A 23111-nucleotide genomic window follows, 5' to 3' on the forward strand; every position below is an offset into this window, starting at 1 on the left:
GGTATCAATTGGTACACATACGGTAAATAATCATGGGAAATGAATTCACCATTAAATAATACAGCAATTCTAGCCTACTATATCATACCAGTAACTATTTCAAGCACTACAGCATACTGTAATTTCCATAAACCATTTGAACTCTTAATTTTTTGTCGTAACAAAGAACACTATTCTTCCAAAGCACGCCAGACAGAAACAATATTTAAAGTGACATTTAGGCACTTACTATGGTGATAGGTATAAGTATAAAGTCCTGGACAGCGAGGTGTAACACTTTTCAAAGAGGGACCACCTTCTTGAGGGGCCAGGATTAAGCCAGGAATTCTGCACTTTTATCCCCTTGAGACCTCCAAATGAAGGTGATTAACATCCCTTTCTTTTTTACTCATTTACGGTCTTAGAGGTATATTGCAACACTTAAAAAAAAAAAAGTTTCTATGCTGCCTCTGTCTTCACTTGAGGAAAGAAGTAAAGTGAATTCCAAGAAAATATCTGTGTGCCACCATCAGTTTAGATTCACAAATTCCCCCTTGCCATTCTAACAATTCCAGCTGACACTGTCTTCTCCTTGCCCCTACTTTTATCAAAGTATTTCTTCTTGTGCTGTTCAAAGCAATTCAGCTCTCTCAAAAGAACAATTCTTTTGGAAAGCAAATGCCCTAAAACATTTTCTATTTTTACAAAGAAGCCAACCTTGGAGAAATTCTTTTGATAAACAAATATGTTACAAGTAGTTGCCTCTGACATTATTTGAACACTAAAATGTCTACTTATCTACTGTTCCCCCAACATCACCAGAATTCAATTTTTAAAAAATTACTCGTGACTAAATGAAAAATACTGCTACTGTTGAAAACTACTGAATAAGGGTTGTTCCTGCACTATAAAAGTCAATGGGAGTTTTGCCATTCGATTTTATGGGAGCAGGATCAGACACCAAGCACTAACCAAAATACTTCAATTCCTGCTAGCTAGACAAAAAGATGAGAGTAAATAAAGTTGAAAAGAAGTGGCCGTCACAATTATAGCTAGCTGCTACAATAAGACCTTTTCACTAAAAAGTTTCTCCCTTTGTTTCACGACTTTGCTCTTCAGGCGGACCCAAACCAACCTGATGTTTGCTGGTGTTCTCTGTCTGTAGTAGAGCAGCATGATTAGCAACCTTCCGAAGGATTGTCAGGTAACTGAAATACAGTGCCCTCATTGTTTCACCATGGGCATTTGTCTGTAGAAACAAAACAAAAAAAGCAATAATGCTTCCTAAAAGTACAAACAACCTAGAAAAATGTGAATATCCTACAATTACAGATATTCTAACCACATTTATTGGCAACTGGCAGAATCAGCGTTCTAGATGAGAACTACCATTTTCAGCAGAAAGTGTATTTGCGATTTCCAAGTATTTTTTAAAACCTCTTCTACATAGATTAATATGGGAACCTTATTGATTTTGTTAAAAATGCAGCATGACAGAGAATACTTACAATTTTCCTGCATTTTGTAACAAATAGTATTAACAGAAAAGATTTCTTCAGAGCCGATGCCAGGCATAGGCAAACTAAGCAATTGCTTAGGGCCCTGAGCAGCTCAAGGGGGCCCCTTATTAATTATTGGTATGTGTTGTGTGTGTGTGGGGTTCCAAAAATACTCCTGCTAGCACCGCCTCTGCTTCAAGACAACAATGTTGTTTATATTTGTTCTTACATATTACAGAACATGTAATTTATAGAAAGTTAGGGTAACCAAGATGCCATGTAACATGTCATATGAAAAATAGAAATGGAAATGTTACAAACAATTTAAAATCAAATTTAAATCACAGCTGTTTTAATGGCATCTTACCCAACAACAGCTAATAGTTTTCTTTCTGAAAAGAAACTCAACAATATTTTAAATAGATAAAATAATAATAAAATTATAAAAATATAATAATAAAAATATATAATTAAAATGACTTTAAATGTTTATGCAAGGTTTTCTACTGCATCAGCAATGACATCAGATACCTGTGTTTTCCTGGTTATGGCTGACTGACTTTAAACATGCGAATATGCCAAAAATAACAGTCAGTGCATATCACTGAAGTCATTAGTTGACAAATAATAAAAATGACAGCTTTAGCACTTGCACTCCATTTCCAATATTATTCTTAAATGCCTACCATAAAATTTTAACTAGTGCTCAATCATGTTTCCTCCTTCAACCTTTCAAATTGCTAGATTTCATGGGTAACTTCAGGAAGTTATTCTATAGCAATCTATTTTACACTTAAGCAGCCAGGATGTGGCCAAGGGCTTCCAGTAATTTCAGGTGTCATTAGCGAACTGAATGAAATGGAGGGTCACTTTTCTCTACAAAACATCATGAGACATAGAAGCATGGAAACAGCTAATGTTAAAATTAGTGAAAAACCAGCAGCACACCTTCATAACGTAAAATCTATTAATAAAATAAACAATCCAAAAGCTGCCTTACTGTAAAAAGCATTTCAACAAGAGATAAAATAGATCGGGTTATCACACTGAAGCAAAGCTGAAAAACATTTATAATGTACATGAGGAATAAATACAGTATATAAAAGTGTGTCATTGGCCAGTATTATGTGCTCATTTTACTATTATTGTAAAGCGTGTATTTGAATAATGATTTTCCATTACAGGACAACTTCTGCAGAGTAAATACAAAGGTATGCTTATAATTTGAATTTATTGCTATTACTTAGAGCTGGAAGTGAGCTAATAGGTCCTTCAGTCCATCCCCCTGTCCATGCAGGTTGTTCCCGACTGTATCTTTTCTAATGTTTTACCACAGATCTAAGAAGGCTATTCCACAACCTAATACAGCTCAAGTAAGGAAGTTTTTCTTGATATCCAATCTAAATTTTTCCATTCTTAAAATTTGAATCAGTTGGTTGAGAGAAGCTGTCCATAACGCTCTCAACCCAGACTGTAACAGCTCTTAAAATATGGGTGTCAAGGGCAGAGCAAACTGAGCGACCTGGAGACACAGATATGCCTAGACAATAAAGGGTGATAGGGTACATGGAAGAAAACGTGAGAGACTGCAATAAGTTAAAAGTAACAGGGAAGTTGACAAAACAACAGAGTATTTAATGTAAAGATAGAATAGATGGAAATTTAGAAAAAAAATGCATTGCTTTAAATTGGAGAAGTAAAGACTGGGAAGAATACCAACCAGCCAAAAAGAGTGCAGTTTATTATTTTGAAAATTATAAAAAAGAATACATTCAAAGCAGACAAAAGACAAGAAGTTTTCAGTAATTGCTACTTCAGGGAACAGCAAGACCAGTGGAGCTTGAGGCAACTTCCATCACAGCACTTCCATCAATAGTTTACAGATGACCTGTGTCTCAATCAGTTTGATTTATTTTGTTTAGGTTTTTAAGTTAACAAGCTGCCTGAAGTAAAATGATTTTAAATGTAATCATCAGGACTCCCAGGACATTTTAAGGGACAAGGTTATGGGTTTGCTGAAGTAACCATCCAGGATGCAGTTCTTGAGTTTAAACTGACAAAAAGAATTCTTATCAAAGCCTCCTTCTGAATATTTTCTCCTTGCATGCAAAGTGCAATGGATGTACTGAGTGGAAGATCACAAGGGGTCAGTAGGTACTGTTAAGTCCGAGTTAACTTGAAATTACACAGTTAAGTTAAACTATAACTATCTTTAGTTTCTTCCCCATGACCTCCAATTAACTGACACTATATTTATATTTATAACTGGAGTTTAATTGCATTTTTTTCTTAAAGTTCAGTCTTTCAATAGTTTTCCTGTATGTACAGTATATTTTCCTTGTTTTGTTCTTTAAACTGATTTCCCTGTTTTTCAAAACAAATTTTTATTGTTTAATAGATTTTGTTGCCAGTGTATTTATATACATTTACCTTTTGTTCAACTTTCCCTTGTGAACTGTTACATACAGATTAAGACAGCCCCTTCTTAGCAGAAATAATCATTTGTGAATAGTGTCTACCGCTATCTCTTACCCTAATTAAAGACAGAGAATGTGAGAATCTCAGCCACCAACATGTCATAACTATCAGCAAATATTGGCTCTTTAATGGCAATGACCAAATAATGTACCTTTCATCCCCCACCTTGGATTATTAAATATAAAAAGGGATCAAAGAATTTCTATTCTGCCCTCAAATGCTACAAAAGTTTTGAGAGCAAAGGTGAGAGACAGCCTGTGCGTCTAGAGGAACAGTGGTTTTGGGGAATGCTCCACTCTGCAACCCCTCTTTTGGTGATCTATTAGGAACAAGACCTGCAAAATAGGTAGGGCCAGTCATTCCCTGAAGCATATTCCTTCACATTGTCCAAACCAGCAGGGTGGAAAGATGCAAGTTACTGTACATCCTGAAATCTAGACTGTGAAAATACTTACTTTGTAACAACAATTCTTCCTTTTCCGGCCACTGCTACAACTACAGGGCTCCCGTGCTCGCAATACTAAGCTTACATCTTCTGTTGCCAACACAGCCTGATATACTTGTTTCTGGAACTCTGTCAGGGAACAGTATACCGTCTGCCAAGATAGAACCCCAAAATACAATTGTATGCAGCGTACATGAAAAAACAACAAAGACCTCAATAAGAATATAACACAAAAATGCTAAAATACTAAAATTACAGGAAATGGAAAATAAACTGATAGATGTACAGGTAGTTAAAGGGTATTTTTCTGCTCCCAACAAAGAACTGGAGGCTGATGTGCTGGAAAAAAAGTGTGAAAATATGGTCAACAGGTAACTTTAATACAATTTTTTTTTCTACCAATTCTATTAGCAGTATTAAAATCAAACTACATCAATCATTCTGCAGTTTTACTTCCACTTACATTTTCTTTAGGCTTTTTTTTTTTGGGGGGGGGGGGGTTATTGAGTGAGTGAGTGAACGGTTTAAAAGACCTAGCCATAAAGGTTCTTGCCCACTTAGTCAGAATGGTTTATTTGCCTTTTCCTTTCACCCCCCTTTGGTACAACTATTGTAGAACACTTCTACAGTCAGGGAGATAAAAAACAGTCAAATCTAAGAGACCTATTGATACTGAGAGTCACAGGAATGGGGCGGGGGAGGGATCTGTACAGTGGTGTGTCCAAAACTCTTATCCCTCCTCCCAAAGACCACGGGTGGCATCTCCATGACATCTTTGGTCTTAACCAGCAGGAGACAGAAAATCCCAAGATCACTTCTGAACTTAGGCCACCCACATAGCAGCAGCACCATGCTGTGCTATAATAATACAACAGTAACTTGAACGTATACTCACATTAACAAGAGAATGAAAAGACATAAAACCTGCTAGATTTAGAAAAGCACCTGACTGACGTTTGTGTTAATCTTTCCTTTAGAAGGCACAGTTTGGATGACATTATTACAGGCTCTGTATGAAGGGCAAAACAAAATCTAGAAAAACAGCTGCAAGCTAATGTGTTTAATTTATTAAATGCATTTGTGCTTGCTGGCTAAATAAATTCTCATATTCATCAAAACGGCCTAGTCATGATGATTTAAAAAAGCATGAATTCTTAAATTATGTTTATGCCAGCACCAAAGAAACAGCCACAATTAGTCACAATTAACTTAAAAAAATAAAAACAATTTTAAAAACTATTAAAATGAATACCATAAAAGGGGAGGATTGAAAGTAATTGGCTTTTAACAAGTCTTAATTTATATATTATCAGACTCCACCTCCTGTGCACAGAAATGTGAAGCTGATATTAGCCATATAATTACAACTGTGCATATAAATTAAGCATCTGGATGTGTTAATGGTCAGTCAAATGTCTTGCTGGGCATTTCCATACCCAAATAACTGAATCTGAACATGCAATCATAGTAATTATGTGAACAAATGAAGTGTACTACTGCATGTGCATTTTTGCTCACAGCCCTGGACCTCTGAACTCTAGAAAAATCTGACCACAGAACCATGAACTACCAGATACACTATACAAAAAACACTACGATATATATAACAACCAAGATATGATATATTTATTAGTATTTTGTAAAAATGGCCACTCTTACTCTGTCTTCCTTCTTTGGCAACTGATCACTAATAAAAGCCTTAGTACGTCGCAGGAAGCAGCCAGACATTTTTCTTGCTAGCTTCTGCATGGCCTTTCGACCTGTTGCTAGCTCTCTCTTAGTTGCAGTGTGCCTCTGGCCATGCTCCACTGGATCAGAAAATTCCTTCTTGAAATGTGTTCTGCTACCCAAAAGTCCAGGTATAGCCCTAAAAGAAATAAAAGAACAGCAGTCATTTGCTGAACGCGAACGCAGAATATCCTCTTCCATTGACTAAAAGCATGTGAAATACTCCTGACTAACAGTGACAGATCTTAAATCAATCATCAGCAGTTAAATGAATAAATACGACTCATGTATATAATAGAAATGTATCATTCTACTTCCAGACAGTCAGCCTTTCCATGTACTCACTGTCAGCCTAAGTTTAGGCACCTAAATCCCCATACAGGCTCTTCAGTAATAATGACACAATTTTCAGAGGAGCTCAGCATCTGCAGGTCCAATGGATGCTGACCAGTGTTATGAATCAGGTTACTATTATTTAGGAGCTTATTTTAAGGATTTATGCGCCTAAAGTTTAGGCACCCAGGTTTTAAAATGTTGACTTTGATTCTTTCTGCTTTAATTCCATCAGGTTATACAGATATCAAATAGTTTAATGAATCTGAATCTAAAGAAAACAACAGGAATTATTAAACCCATTAGGCATTTTCTGAGAAATACTCCCCATTGGGTAATCCATTCTAACACCATCTTAATGTTTTAGTTGCTTGGATTTTACATTAAGCTTTGCTACTAACTCATCCCCTTCCTGACATTTCACTTCAGCCCACAATTGCTCCGTATTTAAGATTTTTAAAATTGTAAGTAATAAAAGATTATTTTGTTTGCACTTTCTATTCCCTCATCTGGGGGTCTTTTTTCCTCTTTAAAGTTCTTTGGGGTAGGGACTGTCCCTTCCTATATATTTGCACAACACCTAGCACATTTTGGGCACTACTGAAATATTAATAGAAATCATCAGGAGGACACACAACACTCTTATCTACATGAATGTGAGTTGTGCGCTTTAGACAAAGCAGGGAGCAGAGTGCCTGAGACTGGGAGCAAAATAATTATTCTTATCCTGTTACGTCTGGGTTGGAGTGGGGGCACCACAGGCCAGGGAAAGAAAGGAAGGACCACTGGAAAGAAGCTAGGAGGGGTAATAATAAGAGAAAAGAACTCCTCCCCTGCTTACCAGTACCCAAAAGAGTGAGGGGATGAGGACGCCCCCAAGTTTACCATATACAAGCTATCTAAGACTACTCTAAAAGATGGGTTATTCCAACAGCTTGGGGGCAGTGCCCTGGTGGGAAACCACATGTACTTCCAGCAGAAACAAGACAAAAGTGTGATGGAATTCCTACTATAGCACAGTTTCTGGACACTGCTGAGGCCCACACCATTACCACCCTGTCACTTCTCTGGATAAGTCTTAATTAAAATATTAACTTCTTACTTACCAATCCATGACACACCACAATTCTTTCATGTTGTTCTGAAGAATGGTTCCAGTAAGACCTATACGAACACTGCATTTTAAAGCCTTCATAGTGTGGGTTATTTGAGCCTTTGGATTCTTGATTCTGTGTGCTTCATCTACAATGACAGCTGACCATTCTAGGCTGTGGATCAACAGGAAATACAGTTTCATGTAGCTGTCACTTGCATTATCTCACAAACATGTACTTAGAATTAGCTGTGCTTCCTCACAATTGTTGACTAAAAGCAAGTGACTTAAAAGAAATGCCATCAACTTAAAAAAAATTCAAAGACAAGTCCAAATGTTACAAGTAACACTTAATATTATTGTAAGTGAAAAAAACATATCAGCTATTTTTTCAGCTAACTTTATGTATTTTACATCCTGTTGTGTGTACTCAGTTTCACTATAATCAATTTGTTCAGATCCCTCACACAGATAAATGCAAGAGAAATAATGTTTCAGGAAACAGAAAAATTTGGTTTTACTATCACATACAATGGGACTTAGGTATAATATCTGAGATTTTTAAAATTCTCTTTAAAAAAATCCTCAGATTTCAAGATGGAAGTGTGCATTAAACTGTAGTTTAAGAGGAATCTGGCTCCCTTTCTTGAGCATTAAATCAACTCTGCAATGAAAAATATGCATCAGAAAACTGTACTAATCAAGTTTTTTAAGCTTGCATGAGGAGAATTTGATTACTTTCATCCATTACTCACCTGTAGTTTATATTTACTTTGTTATGACTAGAAATTAGGCTATTTCCAACCCGGCAGCTAGCTGAGCCACCCACTATAGCTAGAGCCCTATCAAATTCACAGCCATGAAAATCATGTTACGACTGTGAAATCTGGTCTCCCCCTGTGAAATCTGGTCTTTTGTTTGTTTTTACCCTATACTATACAGATTTCACAGGCATTTCTTAAACTGGGGGTCCTGACCCAAAAGGGTGTTGCGGGGGTTATTTTATTATAAGGTTATTTTATTATAAGGTTATTTTAGGGGGGTCGTGGTATTGTCACTCTTACTTCTGTGCTGCCTTCAGAGGCAACCTAGCCATGGGGCGCCCAGCTGCAGCAGTGCAGAAGTAAGGGTGGCAATACCATACCACTGCATCCTTACTTTTGTGCTGCTGCTGCTTCTGGTGGTGGCTCTGCCTTCAGAGCTGGGCTCGCAGCCAGCAGCCGCTGCTTTCCAGCTGCCCAGCCCTGAAGGCAGCGCTGCCGCCGGCAGCAGCACAGAAGTAAAGGTAGCAGTACCGCAACCCCCTCTACAATAGCCTTGCAACGCCCCCCACACACACACACAAAATTCCTTTTTCGGTCAGAACCCCTACAATTATAACAGCATGAACTTTCATATTTAAATAGCTGAATCATGAAATTTATTACTTTTAAAATCCTATGTCCGTGAAATTGACCGAAATGGACCATGAATTTGGAAGGGACCCAACTATGGCATTGCTTTTGTAGGCTCCTGCCTTTCCTAAGGTTAGACTTATCTTAAAAAATTAATTTAGCACACTGACAAGGCTTTGTGGCCAAAAATACGAACTACTGCCAGTCATGCTATACCTCTTCTGTGAAAGAGAAAAACTGTCTGTCTCTAGCCTATTAATCCAGCAGCTTTTAATATCACTAACTCCACTTTTAAAAGATTTTTTTAAAAAGTTAATTAACAATTATAAAAAGGTAGCAGATTGAGAACCCTGCTTACTGAAATCTTCCATTTTCCCCACATAAGAGGTACAGCATGGGTAGCAGCAACAGGAAAAACATCCTTATCAATGAGTCTGAAATATGACTTGAAGGGACCAACTGTAGGGATGACACGATTGTTCATTCTTTTTGATATCTCTACTGCCAATGATATTGGGGGGTTGGAGGGATGTGGAAGGGAAAGCTGCATATCTGAACAATATCAGCAGCCATTGCATGGTAACAACTTTTGGTCACTATCAGTCTGGAACACAATAAAACCCCATGACCTAAAGGTGAAATGATTCAGATCACATTGCTAATCCTGAGTCATCCAGCCCCCAGAGAGATTTATTTAAATTCAAATTTATAAAGCAGGTAGAAGATTAGTTCTGAAATAATGATATGTTGAGCAATTTCAAAATACATTAACTTCAAGTCTGATGTTCCTTTAATACAATCAAGCAGCTGCAAGTAGGAGCAGGCACATTTTAAAGTATCGAGGTTTTTTTCCATTTTAAAAAAAAATCTATTTTAGATTAACTTATTTTTAAGACTGAACCTTCATTCAGTACTATTGAAATACTCTAAATCAAGTAGCCCATGTCAGCCTCCTACATCTCAAAAATCTACTTTAAGAAAAGTCAGATACTCTCAAGAGAACATAAGAGATAAAACCATGGCTAGATGCAAAGTAGGAACAGGAATGAGCGTATTTGAAAGTAACCAGTTTCAACTAATCATTCCTTATGCTCACGCATGAAGAGATCTGAGTATAGGGATTACTCCTCCCTCTCACACAGATTCTCACATCTCTACTTCAAACCACAGTATTTTTAAACAAGACTAGGTTGACAGAGATAGCTATAGGGATCTCTTCAGCTATGAGTAAATCTAAATTGTTATCAAGTCCTGAAGGTGAACCCAGCTGTTTAAACTACAAGACCATGTCAAGCTGTCAGCAAGTTTGTACTGTGAGTTCTCTAGTATTTAAACAGTCAATACTGACTTGCTCAATTGATTGTACTCAAGGTCATGAACTATAGCAGAGACAAATTGGAAAGCAGGAAGATCTCATATTCTATAAAGTCCTTCGGGGTATTAAGAAACATAAATATTACAATATCTCTCTTACTTAAAGTTTCCTGAATTAAAGGACCAACACAACCTGGCAAAAAAAAATGCACTGTGTCAACTATTTGCACTGTACACCAGAAGTTAATCTACTGTGAGGACTTGTTGGGGGATGTGTGTGTGTGTGGTGGGGGGGATATGGAGAGTTCTATTCTAAACTAAATAAATACATATTAAATCATTTCCTATCATTACTTTTCCATGTAGGCAACTGCTGTATCGCCACAAAAACATTATATGATCATGAATGGGAGGTAAGGCTGTCTGTGGGATCACAGATGAGAGTAGGTTGTCCACTAACAGTGGATACTGACCTCTGTCATGCAACAGGGATATGTAACCTAGATGCATACTCTACTACTAGTGATGACCCACAGCTTTGCCATTCCAGTTTATGGCAAGTATGGGGGGTGGGAGAGTATGTGCACTGTGCTGGGAAATCTTGTGTTGATTTATGAGAGTGGCGAATGAAGAGTGTTTGCTGCGGTGAGGAGCTATCTGTGTTTGGGGTTATTGTGTGTTCTGGGAGATTTGTGCTGAGTTGTGTCGAGGGGGTGTGCACTGGGAGACTGTGTTGAGCTGTATGGGTGGTGAATAACGGCTAGTTGAGTTCATTTGTGTGAGGGTATTGTGTTTGGGTGTTTTGCATTGTGCAATCTGTAAAGTTAAAATGGCTGACAACTTAAAAAATACATGTTCCCCAAAGTTTGTGCACAGAGCTGCTCCCTGTCGGGAGGGACCACCACCTCTTTGTTACCCCACACAGCTGTCACTCCCACCTCCTCTGATCAAGTGTCACATTCCAACCACCACAGAACCTTTGGACTCTAACATTCCACCTGTTTCTCATCAGGAATATGAGTGAGATTGGAGGAAATGTGTGTGTAGTGATGGGAGCTTTGTGCAGGTGGCAAGTGAGGGATGTGTCCGGCGGTGGGGGCTGTGTGTGTTTGGGGTTACTGTGTGGGCAGAGTTATGTTGGTGGTTTTGAAAAACTGCGGCAGTTGGGCCCAGTAATCAACCATCTGGACAGGCTCCCTCATACAACCAATAAAATTGTTGCATGCTAATTAGGTGTAGATATTAACTCTGATATGGCAATGGAATAGGACTCTCAGCCTGACTTTACATGGGTGTAATTCGTAAAGTCAAAATGGCTGAAAACTTAAAAACTGGACTGCAACAGACTGCAAATCACGCTGAAGATTCAACATTGTGATATTCTGAACAAAAAGAGCTCACAACCATGCTTGAAGCTGTTTCCATCACTTCGCATTGATTCTATACAAATCTTACACTTCAAAGTGACAATCCTGAAATGAAAAAAATAAGTCTAGGGCAGGGATTCTCACGGTATCAAGCCTCTGCCATCCCATATATTTTAATGGTCATTTTCGGGGACAGAATGGGAGAGACAGAGACTAGTTTGCCTAACATTTCAACATTTAATGTAGCTATCATTCAAATAACTACCTTCTTGGGGGTTACCCATTAGAAAGAGATTCTGTTTAGCAAGTTCACTGGATACAGATGTACTGTATCTCCTCATTCCACCTCCCAGTAAGGAGTTAGATTCACAGGATTTAAATAGTTGTCAAAAAAATTTAAAACCAAAACACTGTAGACTGTTACAAAAAACAGTGTTTGCACAAATGAACATTAGAAAATGTTACATTACCTGTTAAGTTCATCCAAACATAGGCGAAGTGTCTCATATGTTGTTAGAGCAATCTCACACTTTCCCTGCTTGATGCGACTCAGTTCATTGTCCTTTCTACTGCCATGTAAAATAGCGACTCTGAAATAGCCCCAAGTGTCCAACTCATCCTTCCAGTTATAAAGCACAGAAAGAGGGGCCACTATTAGGAAAGTCTAAAAACAAACAGCTGTCATTATACTGCTGCAGAATCCATGTCAAAAACATTTTATCAAGAGCTGTCATGCAAAAATCAAAATAATGAGCATTGTTTTAGTATTTAAAAGTTTGAATTTTATTTAATCATTTTCCATGAATGATATTTATTATTTGCTTAGCGTTATATGAACTGAACAGAGAAGAGAAGAATTAGAGGACAAACTCATAAAAGTAAATCAATCTAAGTTTATTTACAGTGTGTGGTCATCAGAGGAAACATACAGTAAAATGGTCCCCAGAAGGAGTACTGCTTCAAAGCAATAATGGTACTTACTCAAGTTATACTGTAAAGCTTTACAAAAAAAAAAAAAAAAAAAATCTACTTCATATGGACAGAGAGAGTAAAACTGATGAAATGCAAGAACTGTAGAAAAATTATGACTGTAGATTGATAGAGAAAACACTAACCATCACTTTCTACTTCTATAGAATGTGCATCCACAGATCACAAAATGTTTTACAGATGGGAAAACAGAGACACAGGAATTATTCAGTAACTTGTTTGATGTCACAAAGCTAGTTAATGGCATAGCCAAGAACAGAATACAGGTTTTTTCTCTTCCATCTACTTGCATATTCCATTAAACCACAGTCGTGCTTATGAATTGACACAAATGAAGAATCAAAAGACATCTGCAACTGAATTATGTAATTAGTCCATTAACTATATTTGCTACAACTAACCTCAAAAGGCCAATATTGATTCATATTTTATTTGTTTTTTAAAATGTATTTTAGGTATTAGAGATATTAACCTTTGCTGGAAAAATGCAGAACACTAAAATTGTTCGTGGTAGGTACAGTTAGCTGATTTCAACCTTTTTACAACATGTATTTTAGTTCAATGCATATATTCCCATACAGTAGATATTCTCTGGATTCAATTGTGAATTTTTGTTTAATAAAGTATTTTAAATTTACCTTTAAGACTCTCTACTGTTTTGTATTTAGTAAGCGTTTGACTTAATTGAAGAATAAGAACATTAGCATGTGTACATGGCTTTTATAAAAAGAAACATATGATTTGTACATGCCATTGAATAGGACACAAGACTGGGAAACAAGAGACTAGGTTCTATTCCTGGCTGTGATACCTTGGAAAGTCACTTCACTTCTGTGCCTCAGTTTTCTCTCATCTGTACAATGGGAACAATACTAAATTAACCACAGTTGAGAACTGGTTTAAAATACACAGATAAAAAGCACTACATATAAATATTAAGTATTATTAATACCACCATAATCTTTTATAATCCTGGTCCCATTACAAATGCTCATTCAAAGGACTGTGAGACCAACTCATGCGCAAGATATTGAAAAGCTTCCATTTAGCACATTACTTTGGGTAAGGGAACAAATCAGAACTTTACGAATAAAAGTATGTATCTTAGAATCCTATTTCAAGCAATAACACTTATTACTTGTTTACACCAACCAAAAGAGAAATAAGGATTACTTGCGAATTGTATACCATTGACACTTTTGTCATCATTTTTCTCTCTTTTTCTTTTCAGGGAACTGAACCACAAAGGAAAGTTTCCACCTTGTCTAAACTACTGCATACAGTAGGTTTCCAAAACACTGATTCTTAAGCAATATACAAATTCATTGTGGCAAAAATTATCAAATAAGAAGTAACACTAAAAGAGGCAATTCAAAAATAACTTTACTTAGCCCTGGTCTACGCTACAAGGTTAGGTCGAATTTAGCCATGTTAGGTCGATTTTATAAGCAATGCAGCTACACAACCAACCCTATTCTGTCGACCTAAAGGGTTCTTAAAATCGACTAATGTACTCCTCTCCGATGAGGGGAGTAGCGCTAAAATTGACCTTCTGGGGTCGAATTTGGGGTAGTGCAGATGCAGCATTGTGCAATTCTACAGCATTGGCCTCAGGGTGCTATCCCAGAGTGCTCCAATGTGACCGCTCTGGACAGTACTTTCAGCTCCGATGCACTAGCCAGGTACACAGGAAAAGCCCTGGGAACTTTTGAATTTCATTTCCTGTTTGTTCAGTGTGGCAAGCTCAGCAGCACAAGGGACCATGCAGTCCCAGAATTGCAAACAAGCTCCAGCATGGAGTGAACGGGAGACACTGGATCTGATTGCTGTATGGGGAGAAGAATCTGTGTAGGCAGAACTCCAATCAGAAAGAAGAAATGCGAATATATATATGCCAAAATCGAACAGGGCATGATGGAGAGAGGATATACCAGGGACACACAGCAGTGCCGCGTGAAAGTTAAGGAGCTCAGGCAAGCCTGCTACAAGATAAAGGAGGCAAAAAGGCGCTCTGAGTCAGAGCCCCATACATGCCACTTCTATGATCAGCTGCATGCCATTCTAGGGGGGACCCTACCAGTACCCCACCACTGTCTATGGACACCTGCAAGGGGGGAGTCTCACGCAACACGGAGGAGGATTTTGTGGATGAGGAAGAGGAGGAGGAGGAGGAGAATGCGCAGCAGGCAAGTGGAGAATCCGTTCTCCCCGGCAGCCAGGATCTTTTCATCACCCTGGAGCTAAGACCCTCCCAAGGCGGGTTCCCGGACACTGAAGGTGGAGACGGCATCTCTGGTGAGTGCACACTTGTAACTACACTACAGGGGTTAAAAGCAATTGTGTTTAATATTTGATTTGCCCTGAAGAATTGGGATGAATTCGCGGCCAGTACAGCTACTGGAAAAGTCTGTTAACATGTCTGGGGATGGAGTGGGAATCCCCCAGGGGCATCTCTATGAAGCTCTCCTGGAGGTACTCTGAAAGCCTTTGCAGAAGGTTTCTGTGCGGGGGCTGCCTTATTTCATCCTTCATTGTAGGACACTTTACCACGCCAAGCCAGTAGCAAGTAGTCTGGAATCACTGCAGCACAAAAGCATGGCAGCGAATGGTCCTGGATTTTGGTCGCATTCATGCAACATTCGGTCTTTATCTTTCTGTGTCAGCTTCAGGAGAGTGATATCATTCATGGTCACCTGGTTGAAATAGGGAAATTTTTGTAAGGGAACAGTAAAAGGACCCCGTTCATGCTGGGCTGTTTGCACTTGGCTAAAAGGGATCATCCAGAGAATAGCCACACAGTGGGGACAGGGGTGTGCTGCACATCCACCCCAAAACCACAGCCACTCCTTTTAAACAGCAAACCCAGCCGGCATTGCTTGTTATGGGAAAGGAGGGTGCTGGTTTGAAACCATTCCCACATGTTATGAAGGCGGAAAAAGCCAGCCCCGCGTACTCTTTGGCTTACTATGGCTGCCTGGAAACCAAATTCTGTTGCCCAGCTGTGTGTGATGTGTCACCATACCGGCAGGCACTCAATATAAAAGGCAAAATGTGACCTTGTACCTAAAGCACAGGTGCTGTCTGCTGTCAATGGCTTGGTTCACTGTGAAAGAGACTCCCTTCTGTTCTCAGAAACGTATCTTCTTAAATTTTACTCTCCCTTTTTATCCCCCTTGCAGGTGCAAATGTTTCTATGCTCCCCGTATCAACTCCCTCCATGAGGTTATCGCAGATTAGAAGGCAGAAAAAAACACACTCGCGATGACGTTTTCCGAGCTCGTGCAGTCCTCCCGCACTAATAGGCACAGCTGAATGCATGGAGGAGTTCGGTGGCAGAGGCCAGGGAAGCATTCAGTGAGCGTGAGATCAGAACATGCAGGAGGCTATGCTGAGGCTAATGGGGGAGCAAATGGACATGATCAGGCATCTGGTGGAGCTGCAGGAAAGGCAACAAGAGCACAGACTGCCACTTCATCCATTGTATAACCACCTGCCCTCCTCGCCAAGTTCCGTATCTTCCTCACCCAGACGCCCAAGAACACAGAGTGGGGAGGATCCAGGCATCCAGCCACTCCACTCCAAAGGATGGCCCAAGCAACAGACGGCTGTCATTCAAACAGCTTTGATTTGTAGTGTGGCTACAATAAGCAATGTGGCCTTGTCCTTCCCTCCTCCCCCACCCCACCAGGACTACCTTGTCAGTGATCTCTCTCTCTCTTTTTTTTTTTTAAATAAAGAATGCATGGATTCAAAACAATAGGGACTTTATTTCTTTTGCCAGTTGTGGTCGACGGGGGAAGGGGAATTGGCTTACAGGGAAGTAAATTCAACAAAGGGGGTGGTTTTGCATCAAGGAGAAACACACACAACTGTCACACCGTAGCCTGGCCAGTCATGAAACTGTTTTTCAAAGCCTCTCTGATGCGCAGTGCGCCTAGCTGTGCTCTTAGAATCGCCCTGATGTCTGGCTGTTCAAAATTGACCGCCAGACAATTTGCCTCAACCTCCCACCCCGCCAAAAACATCTCCCCCTTACTGTCACAGATATTACGGAGCACACAGCAATAACAATGGGAACATTGGTTGCACTGAGGTCTAACCTAGTCAGCAAACAGCACCAGTGAGCTTTTCAACGTCCAAAGGCACATTCTACCACCTTTCTGCACTTGCTCAGCCTATAGTTGAACTGCTCTTTACTACTGTCCAGGCTGCCTGTGTACGGCTTCATGAGGCATGGGAGCAAGGGGTAGGCTGGGTCTCCAAGGATAACTATTGGCATTTCAACATCCCCAACAGTAACTTTCTGGTCTGGGAAGTAAGTCCCTTCTTGCACCTGTTCAAAGAGCCCGGAGTTCCTAAACATGGTTGGCAAGGTGGTCCGGTGCCAAGATAGGGATATGCGTTCCGTCTATTGCCCCACCATAGGTAGGGAACCCCATTGCAGCAAAGCCATCCACTATGACCTGCACATTTCCCAGAGTCACTACCCTTGCTAGCAGAAGGTCACTGATTGCCTTGGCTACTTGGGTCACAGCAGCCCCCACGGTAGATTTGCCCACACCGAATCGATTCTTGACTGACCGGTAGCAGTCAGGCTTTGCAAGCTTCCACAGAGCTATCGCCACTCGGTTCTTAACTGTCAGGGCAGGTCTCATTTTGATATTCCTGCGCTTCAGAGCCGGGGGAAAGCAACTCACAAAGTTCCATGAAGGTGGCCTTACACGTGCGAAAATTTTGCAGCCACTGGGAATCAACCCATACCTGCAATACTATGTGGGGTCCCACCAGTCTGTTCTTGTTTGCCAGGCCCAGAATCAGAGTTCTACTGTATCAACCTGCCCCACTGCTGCCATGATGTCCCAATTGCCACATCCCATGCTTTCAGGAACATCTGTGTCCATGTCCTCCTCACAATCATCCTTGTGCTGGCGTTTCCCAGCCAGGTTCTGCACATACTGCAGGATAATATGTGAGGTGTTTACAATGCTCACTACAGCAGCGCTGAGCTGAGCAGGCTCCATGCCTGCCGTGCTATGGTGTCTGCACGCTAACCCAGGAAAAAAGGTGCGAAACGATTGTTTGCCGTTGCTTTCAAGAAGGGAAGGAGGGGAAACTGACGACATGTACACAAAACCACCCGTGACAATGTTTTTGCCCATCAGGCATTGGGAGCTTAACCCAGAATTCCAGTGGGCAGCGGGGACTGTGGGATAGCTACCCCACAGTGCACCACTCTGTGAGTCGATGCTAGCCACAGTATTCAGGATGCACTCTGCCGACATACTGCGCTTAGTGGGGACATACACAATCGACCATATAAAATCGCTTTCTAAAGATCGACTTCTATAAAATCGACCTAATTTCGTAGTGTAGACATACCCTTAGTTGAACATCTCTTCAGCTATATCATGGACAGGTGTAACTTGTAATATTAGTTATGTGTCTTAGAAGTTCTCTTTCTACAGACTTATTCCACTCTCTCAACTCATGAACTGTGAAACTGAAATTATTATCCATATAATAATTTGGATTGGCTACTCATTATGTTGGTTCCGTACACATTGATACACATAAAATATCAAAAGACACCTGCTACAGAATAATATATAAATTAGCATTATAAGTGCCATTACTTTAAAACAGTGGCAAACTTTCTGGTGCAGTCTTACAACATGAGTCCCATAAAATCAACTATATTAAGTTGCAGCTTATTTAGTCCTGAAAAGAAGACGGATCCACAAACCAACCATTAAAAATATTTAAGTGATAAGTATTTAAATAAAAGGTTTAATGGTTTAAGATGGTTCCTGCAACTCAATCACCTCAATCAAATGAAAATCAGCTAGGTCTTTCAATGTAGGCATATGAAGGTGTGTCTTACATTTAAAATAAACTTTTAGATAACTTATCCATTTGCTAGCATTATAACAGATTATACAGGAAATCATATAGCCTCACTTCTAAAATCATCATGTGTCTACCATTCAACATTTTATAGCTTATAGAAACTTCACAGATACAATGTAATTTTGAACCACCAAAAGACCTATAAACTTGTAACAGTCATTATAAAGGGAACCAATAGCTATCCCTATGTTTAGGTTGCCTAGCTCTTTCTGTTACAAAAGATCCTTCCAATCTTTCTTGAGACATGCTAAAACCTCCATCGTTTGTAGCAGGATTTTGAAATTCATCAGAGGGAAAGCCCTTAGGCTGGAGAAATACTTTGTCTCATGAAATTACACTCGGTTCTCCAGATATAAACCATTTTCCTTTTCTTGCTTTCATTGTTCATTGGTCTTAATTACATGATCACATGTAGTTTTCCATAGGACACCTGCCTCATTCAGTGCACAGAAAGGACATACATGGAAGAGTTAAGGTTAGACTAGCATTTCCTAACTTTCGAGTGCTTGACTTTGCAACTTAAATAATGTTTTTTTAAGTATGCAATATACGATGTATTAAAGCATAACATTTAATTTTCCTTTTACGGACAATTGCTTCACTACCTACTTAGACCATTAGCTTCATCCTGCTGAATTTTCCTACTGAATTTTCACATTTTGTATAGTTAAATAAATGCTAGACCTACATATTGCATTGTCTCGGTTTTAAAAAAACCGGGAGGTTGACTTGCATTATCAAAAATCCATGAACATCTGTATTTACACATGCAAACTATATAACACCCAAAACCTGGTTTATGCAAACATATTTTTTGCAGTGCAAGTAAGCTTTTATAAAAAAAAACAGCATCAACTTTTATGTTATCAAAAATAAGTGTTTTATGTTATCAAAGAAAAAGTCTATATCAATTAAAATGTTTACCTTTTTGGGGATATATGTTGGTTCTTTTTTCATGGTCCTCAATAAAAACTCTGGCATATTGTTTTCAATATCTTCACGTGTTCCCTTTTTGTGTAGTACTGCAGCCAGAAACGAAATGACCTAGAGAAAGAATGCAATTTACAGTGAATATGCAGAAAATGCAACAAAATATGAATATGTCCTTCAGACAACAGACATTCAGGGCACGATCCTGGAAGTGCTAAGCATCCTCAGTGTTTGTTGACTTCATCCTTGAAATATGACCTCAACTCCCCTTTTTCTGGAGAATCATCTACCCTTGGCCAGATGGTAAAAAAGGGTTTACAGGGCTAGAATGTTTGCTAATGGATGAAGAAAAAAACAGATCCCTGAAAAACACAGAAGATGTAGTGCACGAGGATAGGGAGAAACGATGGAAGGGGCATGCCTGGGAGCTTTCCAAAGAAGGGAGGAAATAGGGTCCTTTAATGGGAAAACAGAAGCAGCAAAGATGTGGTTAGTCCACCTGAAACTTCAGTCCAAAGTTTCCTCTGGGGAAGGGAAAGGAAGGCTTTTAAACTGATGGTTGCCCAATCCTATTAATATGTATTTCTTATGTATTTCATAGATAAGGCCAGAAGAGACCACTATGATCTGCTAGTCTGACCTCTTGTATACACAGGCCACAGGACTTTCCTGAATTAATTACCACTTAAACTAGAGCATGTCTTTCAGAAAAACATTCAATCTCGATTAAACAATTGCCAGTGACAAAGAACCCATCACAACTTGATAAATTGTTCCAGTGGTTAATTACCCTCAATGTTAAAAATGTGCACCTTATTTCCAGCCTACTTTTATCTAGCTTCAACTTCCAGCCATTTGATCTTGTTATACCTTTCTCTGCTAGAGTGAAGAACACAATATCAAATTTTGGGGCCCCAGGTAAGTACTTATACACTACAATCAAATCACCCCTTAACCTTCTCTTTGTTAAACTGAATAGACTGACACAAGGAGCTCAATCACTATAACGGCATATTTTCAAATCTTTTAATCTCGCAGTTTTCAACCTTTTTTTTCATTTGCAGATCTCTAAAAAATTTTGAATGGAGGTATGGACCCCTCTGGAAATCTTAGAGATAGTCTGCGGACCCCCAGGGGGCCATGGACCACAGGTTGAAAACCACTGTTTATGGTAACAACCACGTTTCGCGGACCGCTTAGGCATAGACCATTGACCCCCAGAGGTCCACAGACCACAGATTAGGAACCACTTTGATCATTCCTGTGGCTCTTCTCTGAGCCCTCTCCAATTTAGCATCATCCTTCTTGAATTGTGAACATCTGAATTGGACATAGCATTCCAGTAGCAGTTGCACTAGTGCCAAATACAACGGTAATATAACCTGCCTACACCTACTTGATATTTCCTTGTTCATGCATCCAACGATTATATTAGTCCTTTGGGCCAGCATTGCACTGGCAGCTCACATTCAACTGACTATCCAAAATGACCCCAAAGTTTTTTTCAGAGTCACTGCTTCCCACGATAGAGTCCTTGCTCCTCCGATTCTCTGAGGCTAGCAACAGGATTAGCTTTCTCCATTGGATTCAGGGCCTGAAGTACAGCAAGGTCACCTTGTTAAGCCCCAATTGCAAAGCATTCTCTGCTGACTTCAGCTTATCTGTCAGCTTGGAATGTGGGTGGCCTGAGGTAATATGGTATATACACTGCAACATTCTATAGTACGCTAGGGGCTCATAGTTTGAGCTACACTTCAGTGGTCATCCAGAACAAACAGAACGCAAAAAGCACAGCTATTGACAGACACAGTTTGGCTACAAGAGTCACATTTTTAAAAAAAGAAAAGGAGTACTTGTGGCACCTTAGAGACTAACAAATTTTGTGAAAGCTTATGCTCAAATAAATTTGTTAGTCTCTAAGGTGCCACAAGTCCTCCTTTTCTTTTTGCGAATACGGACTAACACGGCTGCTACTCTGAAACCTGACATTTTTAAAAACCATCTGGGTATGGTGTCCCAGGGACTATGCAGCAGCAAGAAGCAACTGTTCTGCCACTGCAGTGCTCATCTTTTAGAAGTTCAGCAGTTCCTCTATTGCTCACGGCAGCAGCCAGCTCCCATCCCTTCCCTCTGCAGCTGCCTCACAGCTGTTCATAGCAGGACAGAGCTAAAGCTGTCAGCACCACTGAGAGAAGGAGGTAGCCAAAAGGGAATGGTGGAGGGAGACAGCCAGCAAGGAATTCTGAACTGTGAGGAAAAAAAACCTGCAAAGGATAGAGATGGGTGGGGCAGAAGAGGGGGAAGCCACCATGTGGGGCAGGAAAATGGAAAGCTGCCATAGGGGCCAGAGGAGGCAATAGAATTTTAGGCACAATTCTTCATATCAGGGGTAAGGCAGTTCTGGAAGTTTGCATGCATATCAGTGAATTTTAATACGAAGTTTTTGGTGGCTGTGGACTTTTTTTTTTTTTATCCTTTCAAGCATAAACTGAAATTCCCCAGAAAATAACAACAACCTCTAGTGGCTTCCAGACTCTTCATTTATTTGAAGAATTATTCCCATCAAACTTTCACATTTTGGCAACTATGGCAAAGGCCTGAAAAAGAACAATCTGCCAGAGAAATCTGCTGCTCCTTCAACTGAAGCAGGAAGCAAACTGGAGAACAGACAGCATAAGGAGGGGGAACTGAAGCCAAAAACATTTCACTTTTGTCTGAGACACCTCATAACAGATAGATAGGGGAGACACAACCTCAAGAAACAATATAGTTTGAACTCCGTAAAATAAACATATATAAATTATTTTGTAAATCCATCCTGCTACAACAGACATGGCCATTTCTCAGAACATTCTGTAATAACTATTTTACAGCACAACTACTTAGGTGGTCACAAGTTTAAGGAAATAATTAGGAAAAAATAAAGACTTCAAACTTTATTCACTCTTCAGGCCTTTAACTTCATTTTTAGCCTCTTTTCAAGGTGTGCTGGAAAAGGAAGAGAGATCTTGCTACTCACCACTATCCACCAGCACCACCCCTGCTTCCATAAAAAAAAATCAGTAAGTAAAATTACTTCTTCATACCTGGGGACACCACTAAGATAAGTTAAAACTAGGGTTGTCGATTAATCACAGTTAACTCACGCGATTAATTTAAAAAATTGTGATTAATCGCAGTTTCAATCACACTGCTAAACAGAATACCAATTGAAATTTATTAAATATTTTGCATGTTTTTCTACATTTTCAAATATATGGATTTCAATTACAACACAGAATACAAAGTGTACAGTGCTCACTTTATATTATTTTTTATTACAAATATTTGTACTGTAAAAATTATAAAAGAAATAGTATTTTTCAATTCACCTCATACAAGTACTGTAGTGCAATCATGAAAGTACAACTTACAAATGTAGATTTTTTTTTTGTTATATAACTGCACTTAAAAACAAAACAATGTAACTTTAGAGCCTATAAGTCCACGCAATCCTATTTCTTGTTCAGCCTATCGCTCAGACAAACAAGTCTGTTTACATTTATGGGAGATAATTTCACCTGAAACTGAGAACTGGTGTTGCCAAACATGGCACTGTTGTAGCCGGTGTTGCAAGGTATTTACGTGCCAGATTTGCTAAACATTCATATGCCC

The 23111-nt window shown here is 39.4% G+C and overlaps 1 protein-coding gene across 3 annotated transcripts in view; it reads right to left on the bottom strand.

Annotated features, from left to right (window-relative positions):
* The window catches only part of ERCC6L2 (ERCC excision repair 6 like 2), a 102443-nt gene that overhangs the window by 68474 nt on the left and 10858 nt on the right, over positions 1-23111 (bottom strand). For 2 of the 3 annotated variants that reach the window (XM_074953145.1, XM_074953147.1), the window contains exons 5-10: positions 19452-19571; positions 12101-12294; positions 7569-7730; positions 6061-6268; positions 4412-4552; positions 1115-1228 (exon numbers count right to left, since the gene is read on the bottom strand). In XM_074953145.1, the coding sequence (XP_074809246.1) occupies positions 1115-1228; positions 4412-4552; positions 6061-6268; positions 7569-7730; positions 12101-12294; positions 19452-19571 (939 nt within the window). The remainder of the gene's footprint in view (positions 1-1114; positions 1229-4411; positions 4553-6060; positions 6269-7568; positions 7731-12100; positions 12295-19451; positions 19572-23111) is intronic. The other variant, XM_074953146.1, reaches the window with a different exon arrangement.

This window comes from Natator depressus, chromosome 5, assembly GCF_965152275.1.
Source record: "Natator depressus isolate rNatDep1 chromosome 5, rNatDep2.hap1, whole genome shotgun sequence".
Taxonomy (NCBI): domain Eukaryota; kingdom Metazoa; phylum Chordata; order Testudines; family Cheloniidae; genus Natator; species Natator depressus.